Source organism: Penaeus vannamei, chromosome 1 (assembly GCF_042767895.1).
Source record: "Penaeus vannamei isolate JL-2024 chromosome 1, ASM4276789v1, whole genome shotgun sequence".
Lineage (NCBI taxonomy): Eukaryota > Metazoa > Arthropoda > Malacostraca > Decapoda > Penaeidae > Penaeus > Penaeus vannamei.
Genome location: NC_091549.1, coordinates 9,160,415 through 9,167,914, shown reverse-complemented (window position 1 = coordinate 9,167,914; position 7,500 = coordinate 9,160,415). Strand labels below are relative to the sequence as shown.

General features: G+C 37.6%; 1 protein-coding gene across 4 annotated transcripts in view; it reads left to right on the top strand.

Annotated features, from left to right (window-relative positions):
- Positions 1-4,942, top strand: part of LOC113813556 (uncharacterized) — a 26,445-nt gene extending 21,503 nt beyond the window's left edge. For all 4 annotated transcript variants that reach the window (XM_070133474.1, XM_070133415.1, XM_070133363.1 and 1 more), the window contains 7 exons: positions 74-203; positions 401-493; positions 760-939; positions 1,602-1,874; positions 2,354-2,458; positions 3,320-3,456; positions 4,157-4,942. In XM_070133474.1, coding sequence (XP_069989575.1) covers positions 74-203; positions 401-493; positions 760-939; positions 1,602-1,874; positions 2,354-2,458; positions 3,320-3,456; positions 4,157-4,535 — 1,297 coding nt within the window. In that variant the 3' untranslated portion in view covers positions 4,536-4,942. The remainder of the gene's footprint in view (positions 1-73; positions 204-400; positions 494-759; positions 940-1,601; positions 1,875-2,353; positions 2,459-3,319; positions 3,457-4,156) is intronic.
- The last annotated feature ends 2,558 nt before the right edge of the window (positions 4,943-7,500 follow it).

Sequence of the window (7,500 nt, the reverse complement as noted above, 5' to 3'; positions counted from 1 at the left end):
TGTAAAATACCACTTAATTACTATTTATTATTAGTGTCATTACTATTATGAGCATCTCTTTAATTTTCTGCAGAGTTTGTGAGCTGTGTGGCAGGGCTGGATTTCTGAGTGATGAGTTTTTGATACGTCACTGTATTCTGCGATGCTCACAGCGGAATAATCTGCAGCTGTCTTTTGCAGCCATTGTAACGAGCATTGCCAAGGTATGATTTTGGGTATATCTAGTTGAGAAGTTGACAGCTGAAAAGTTATATTTCTTCAGCACTGGAATATCAATTTGTCATATTAAATTCAAGAATGAAAATATATTTATAAATAGATATATATATTTTGCTATGTGGAATATATAGTTTTTTTTAAGGTGTGTAATGTGAAAAATGGTTATTCTTTTTTTTCCCAGAAACTAAACCTCTGCTTCAGTGAGACACTTAGCCATGAATCCATGCATACCTACCTGAAATTGGGGCTAGAAGCGTGGGAAAAGCCAGCTTGTGTGAGTTGCATTATAGAAATCTTCCTGTGTTTGGGTAAAAAAAATAATAAAAGATAAAAAGATAAAAAAAATAAAAGTAATAGCAAAATTGAACCAAATATACTTTGTTTGTCTTTAGAATGAATGGTATACATTAAAATTTTAAAATTGACACGGAACTGTGGAATTGGTAATTCCATTGTTTGTTAGAATACTAGCATGGTAAATTTAATTCTGTTCTTCTCATTAGTAACTTGTAATGCTACAGTGCAGTCTTGTGCTTCTAGGTTCATGAACTCTTAGAATCACTCTTGGCCAACAAAAGTGTTGCACCCGCTTCTCCTGGAGGACACCGAGAGCTCATAGAGTTCTCTGATGTGCAGCTTTTGGCGTATTTAGACCATTTTGAAGAAAAGAACCGAGGAAAGGACAAGGATCTAGAGTTTCTTTTGAACCCTAGAGCTAAAGTAAGTATTTTGAAGTATTCTAGGAACAAATAGGTTTCTTGAGATCTTGATATGTTGATATTTTATCATTTTGATTGTTTTAGTTTGTGTGCCATGGCATCTGAAAAAAGGTGTGCCAAAATAATTGAAAAGTGTATAATATTGTATTCTTGCAACTTGTCACAATATTTCTGTAAGCATATGGCCATTATTATAATTGTTATTCTCGTTATTAATAGTAGTAGTATCAACATTAAGTTGCTATATCTTGAAATCTAAAAAGAAGTCTATTATTATTATCTTTATTGATGTGTTGTCATCATAATTGTTATAACAATATTAGCAATAATAGCAGTAATAAAAAACAAATCTTGTCTTCAAAAAAATAAAAATAAAAATCAAGAAATGGCATGAGCAGGTGAAGTCAGGTAGAAGTATTAATCTGACTCCCTGGCGACTAAGCACTTCTCTAACCATCTATATGAAAATAAAATAAAACAGAACCACACAGGACAGACCATGTATAAATGCACTCCCAGTGTCAATGAGTTTAAAAACAGGCTATCATTATTCTGTTTTCATAACTGAATATGATACCAATTAGGTAGTCATGTTTGAGAATATCTTAGATGATGTATTATTAATATTATCACACCCCTGATAATCCTTCATTGATATCGTAGGATGGGAGCCCCGCTCTAGACCTCCCCTCTCTGGATGAGATTCAGTCCAAAAACCATGCTGATATGAAGAGGAAAGGAGAAGGAGGAATGAGTGGCGAAGATTCTCTAGCAGCGTCTTCAGTAAGGTCGAAGGAGGGAGAGATGAACAGCCAGGATTCCCAAGGTGCCTCATATGCGAGCGGCGATACACCTTTGTCTGATTCCCCTCTGAACCTGAGACGCCTGATGCAGCATCTAGGAAAGAACGGGGATAAGAGAAAAGCAGGAGACGGGGTAAGAGTCAAGGGTAGCCACTCTTGGAATTTAAAGTGTGGTTACAATGAAGAAGGTATAGCCTAGAGGTAAAAGAATACATGCAACCTGTCACATACATGCAGGCACACTTGGCCACATGTACTTCAGTATATGTTCACACATATATGCTCACACACCTCTGCTCCTATGTACCCCTTCATCTTTCACCCCCACACTATCACACACTCACATCCACACCCCACCAATCTCATCATACATACATACCTACCTTTACTTATTTACACGTTTGTATGTGTGCACATGTGCATGTGTGTGTCTGTGTGTGTTATATAATACTTATATGTAATTTATATAAGTATATATTTATATTATTAGAAATTTAAAATAAACGGTGAATAAAGGTAGTTTCCTTTTACATTTTACCAAATTCTTCACAAATGAAAAGTCTTGTGTTTTCAGTAATCTTGTTCAGCTTTTGTTATTTACTTTGTTCGTAGGATGAAGGTGGCCAAATAGACATCTGCTTGGTGACTTCCACTACAAACACTCAAGTCACTATAACACCAGCTGGAGAGAAGGCACAAGATATAAAGCCTCCAAAAGTAAGTGGCACTCATTTGTGTTATATTTCATAGCTCTTGACAGCCTCCATTGTTGCTGGTTTTAAATGATATAAAATTAATGGTATTTTAATCTAAAACATAAGGTGGAAAGAATAAGTTTCATATGGTATATGCACTCACATGCACACAAATTATTTTCAGTATGTAGAATAACCTTCTGTTGATAAATGTTGGCTTTTTAAAACAAGTTTGCCCTCCTTGTATGCTTCCTAAAATGAAGAAGTTGATTGTCGTTGCAACATTGGCTGGCAGACTGAATTTCATTGTTGCAGGTGACTGTTATTTATATTTGATTGATAATAGTAGAACTTTATGATAAAATTGTTTTGTAGGTGTTTTGCACAAAAGCAAGATATGAGTAATTTATCATTATAGATTTTGCGCTACTGACATCATAATTTTTGCATTTAGTATATTTTCACATTTTTTTGTCATTTGTTTTGTGATTACCCTAGCTGTTTTTTGTCTTGGAAAGACTAGTAATTGTATGGAGATGAATGTTATTGTTGTTGAGATTTGTGTCGGAAACAGCAAGTATCAAATGCATAGATAATTTCCATGTCAGCTGCTTCAAGATTAACTTACTTCAATGAAAAATAAAAATTTAATGTCGTATTTGTTGCTTGATAGCAATGGATATCAAGTTGTATGAATGAATAAAGATTCTAGAAGGAGTTTCTATATAAAGTAGGAAATTATTTACATTTAATGCTCACTCCCTCTTCTGGACTGTGCCTTTCGATGCAAAGAGTGGAGTTTGTTGGTTGGGACAGTCAGGCATTATTATTTGATTGCAGTTATGGCAGTTTATACAGCTTAGTCTTGGGTGTTGCTTTACAGGTTGCAAGATTCATTTCTCACAAGCCGTCCGTGGAAGAGATACGGGATGATTACCCTGGAGTTACTGTACTGAAGGGTGTGGATTTCTCAAGAATACCTGCTCTCCTGTTAGAAATGCAAGAGATGATGGATTACAAGTACGTGAATTTTTTTTTTTTTTTTGAAGAATCCCTGTGAGAGCTTGTTGGAAAGGGCATATCATTTTAGCATTTCACCTGTCATGCCTAGTTCTTTTCTTATACTGGCTATAGTTGCTGAGGTTGCTAGAGTCTTCCAGTTTCATCTTCTTTTTCTCTCTTTCTTTCTTTCTTCATTTTCTTACACCATCTATGTCATTCATCTTGCTTTTGAATCATTATTTACCTCTCCACTTGCCTATATGCTTTCTCTGCCCTTTTTTCCCATGTATACTTCTCATATTTCATACTTCTTTCTCATTTTTGCTCTTATTATTTAAATTTGGGAATGTATGAAGTAAGACATTCTGATGTACACCTGGTTTCACCAGACTTTTTAAAAATTAATATCAATTGTTATTGGGTTAAAGACTCCTGCTTTATCTGGCAGTAGTTCATTGTAGATTTATGTATATTGTTTTCACTTCTTTTAAAATAAGATTTCTTTGTTAAGATGATCACTCTTACTAGGTATTGGAAATATTTTCTTAATGCAGCAATAAAGAGCATCTCACCATTGACGATCAGAACATGAGCAGTAGCTGGCCATATCATATGAACGACACTTGTGTTTCCCGGCAGCAGGCAATCACTCCTCTAGTCAAAAATTTTACTCGCTCTGTATAATTTTGTTAATATATATATATTTTTTTTCCCCCAGAGTACAGAAGGAAATGGATAAGGCGGGCATTCTTCCCACAGATGTGCAGAGGCTAGAAATAGAAGCCCAGCTCCTTCGAGAGGCCGAGCCCTTTTACCTCAGCCAAGATCTGAAATGGAAACTCCCTGAACGTAATGGTAATTTGAGAGTGTTTCAACAGGAGGTGTGTAACAATATTTCAGTCCCGGACAATGTAGCAGATTTCATATCCAGCACAAAGGACATATATGACCAGTTGAACTCTAAGTACAGTATTGACAGAAGCAGTGTAAATTCTGCAAGCAAATTGAATTCAGTGCCGAGGGATAAAGATATACTCAGGCTACTTAAAGAGGCCCAGGAACTCAGCTTTTCAGGTTCTCATTCTTTAAAAAGTTAGTTGCTTTTTAAAATGAATAGAAAAATGCAAAGTATAGGAGAGAAATAAGGCATATCTTTTATTCATGTCTTGTGATAATATTAGGCATATCAATCTGGACTACATTTAATTACGCTTTATATCATTAGTTGATAAGAATCTCAGGTTTAAAACAGAACAGTGTAAAAATCTTAGCTAAATTTAGATGTGCTCGAGTAGGATTTGTACCCACTAATATTTTGTAGGAGTGTGAGCTGAAAAAGTACAAGCTTTAGACTAGGATAAGCAGATGTGCTCCTAAAAATGGCAGTTTCTTGTATACTTTTATATACGTTAATGTTTAACATTTGCAAAAGCATACAATGTTCCTTTTTATATGATAAGAGTTTATAGAATTTTTATACAAAATACAAAATATACAAAAACAATATATTGTTAAATCCTTTATATATTTACATAGAGAGAATAAGTATTGGAAGAGACCGGTTCCAAAGGAGGACATGGTTATGGCTTGGGAGAAAGAAATTTAGTTAAGACGAGTTTCAAATCCTTATACATCTGAAGAATTCCCCTTGAGAAATTGGGACCTCACTGAATCTCATCTTTCCTTAGGTTTTCTGGGGAAAAAATTGTATTTTTACTAGCTCTATCAATATAGATGTTTTTATTATCATGGACATTATGATTATTATAATGATATTGAAATTATTAACAGAAATATAAGGTAAAAGAAAATGATGAGAAAAGAAAATGATGAGAAAGGTAGTACTACACACCCAATCCTTTACTCGTTGTTGTTGTTGTGTGTGTGTCCCATTCCTAAGGTGTGAGAACCATTATTGAAAGAATGAAAGGCTGGCTTTGTGTCAGTTATAAATGGCCTCTATGAGCCATGGGCCTTTGGCTAATCATCTAGCCCTTACCCTTTATGGGGACCTTAAGGGGTAGACCATCTTTTCCCCCTATTTTACTGAAGATCACCATGGCCAATAATGAAGATTCTTTATCCTTAATAGAGGCATTAATGTTTGCCCCTTCATCAACTAGCCTATCTGAAATTGTTTTTGTTGGTTTTCCACCCCACCACGACATTTACTGACAACTCTATGCATTCTGAACCACCCACCCAGGTCATTACTAACGCTTCAGAATGCACCTCTTCCTCTCTCCCAACATTCTCCACTCCATCTTCTGCACAATTTTCAATGTCTACCCCCTCTTCCCTTATTACTACTCTTCATCCTTATTGTCCTCTCCCCTGCAGAACTACTCCATTCCATACCACCCCATCTTCCTCATCCTTCTAGTACCTCCACCTCTGCAGACCTTTTGAGTACTCTTAGGCCCAGCCAAGTGGGATTGATTCTTTATGATTCCCCCCACTGCCCCTTACTCTGAGAAGCAAAGTTTCCTTCCGTAGTCGTTCTGATCATTCATGCCTTGTCACAGTTGCATTTGAATCTGAAGCTTGTGCACTATCTCTCCTAACTGATCTCACTGGAAAATCATTCTTGCCAAACCTCACTCCTCTCTTAATACTTGTACAGGAACTGTTTCTATCTCCCTAACTGCTTGTCCTATCTACAACAAGAACTGGCCAGACTGTGAAAATGGCCTCCTTCCCTGTCTTGTTGATTATGAGGCAGTGGCAGTACAGTGCTACACTATTCCTCCCAGAGGCCAGCGTAAGTCCCATGCCATATCTGAAGACATGACCTCCCCCATGAAGGTTTTATTGGTGGAGCGTCCTACCATGTACGACCATATCAACCCCTTCCTCATCAACATTAGAAATGTTGGCATTTTTTCCATTCAGCTAAACACTATTGCTCTACAGCCTGCTACCCCCTAAGTGCCCAACCAGGTCATGACCATTCAAATTGCTCTGCTCAGTTATGTACATGTGCCAATTGTGGTGGCTCCTATAATTTTATAGGAGCTGCTCTGCCTATAAGCTCGAATGTGAGGTAGCTTCTCAGATTCAAGCTAGGCCTCACTCTACGAAAAGCCAGACAGGAAGTACGTTGATGAAGTTTTTCTCTTTCTACTTATTCCAAAACTGTCCTTCACTCTACTCCTCTCTCATCTTCTCAAAACGCCTTGACCTCTCCCCCTAGTAGCTCTTTCCACTACCTCGAACCATCCTACCTCAATTCCCCCTCTCTCCCAGTCAAATTCCTTTTCCAGTCTAAATCCAGACACTCCAATCTCTGCCATTTCCCCAATACCTACCCATCCTCCTCACTTTACTTGTCACACCAGGCAACTTACATGTTCCACTCCACCATCTCCTACCACATCCTCACCTACACCTTCCACTTCCTCTGCTCCTTAGATGTCTATCCCCTCATCTCTTCCTCACAAGAGAACCCTTTTTTCTCAGTTCTCTTCACCCAACTCCCCTTCAAAAATGCTTGAAGACATCCAAAACTTCCTAAAGATAGCCCAAGGGAACACTCCGGTCCCATAACCACCCTCCAATCCCTCTGTTCCTATACCCTCTACATATGAAGTATTTGCCGATATCAATCCTCCTCCTCCTCAAGTTCCCCCATCCCCCTTCCTCCAACACTCCCCATCCTCTCTACTGCTGCCACAGAATGCTCACATGAATCCCTTCTGTCACAATAGTCACTCTCCAGACCCACTCCCCTTCCTGATACTTCACAACCTTCCCCAGTCCCCATTTCTTATCCCCTGGATCCTTCTCTTCCTGTTTTCCTTGAACAAAGTCCCTATTCCTTTCCCAGTCACAGATACCCTTTTCACTACTATACTATCCTATAATGCTCTCTAATCCTAACATCTAACATCCCCCCTAGATTCTTCTCCTCCTACTTCTCCAACAGCCATCTCTGTTTTCCTTGAACTAGTAAATTGGCCAATTGGTGACTTGTCATTGCAGAGACAATAAATAAACCAAACTTAAAATGGGTGTGACATGTGTGTTTGTGTACTTAGTGGCATCAGGTTCATAAATAACATT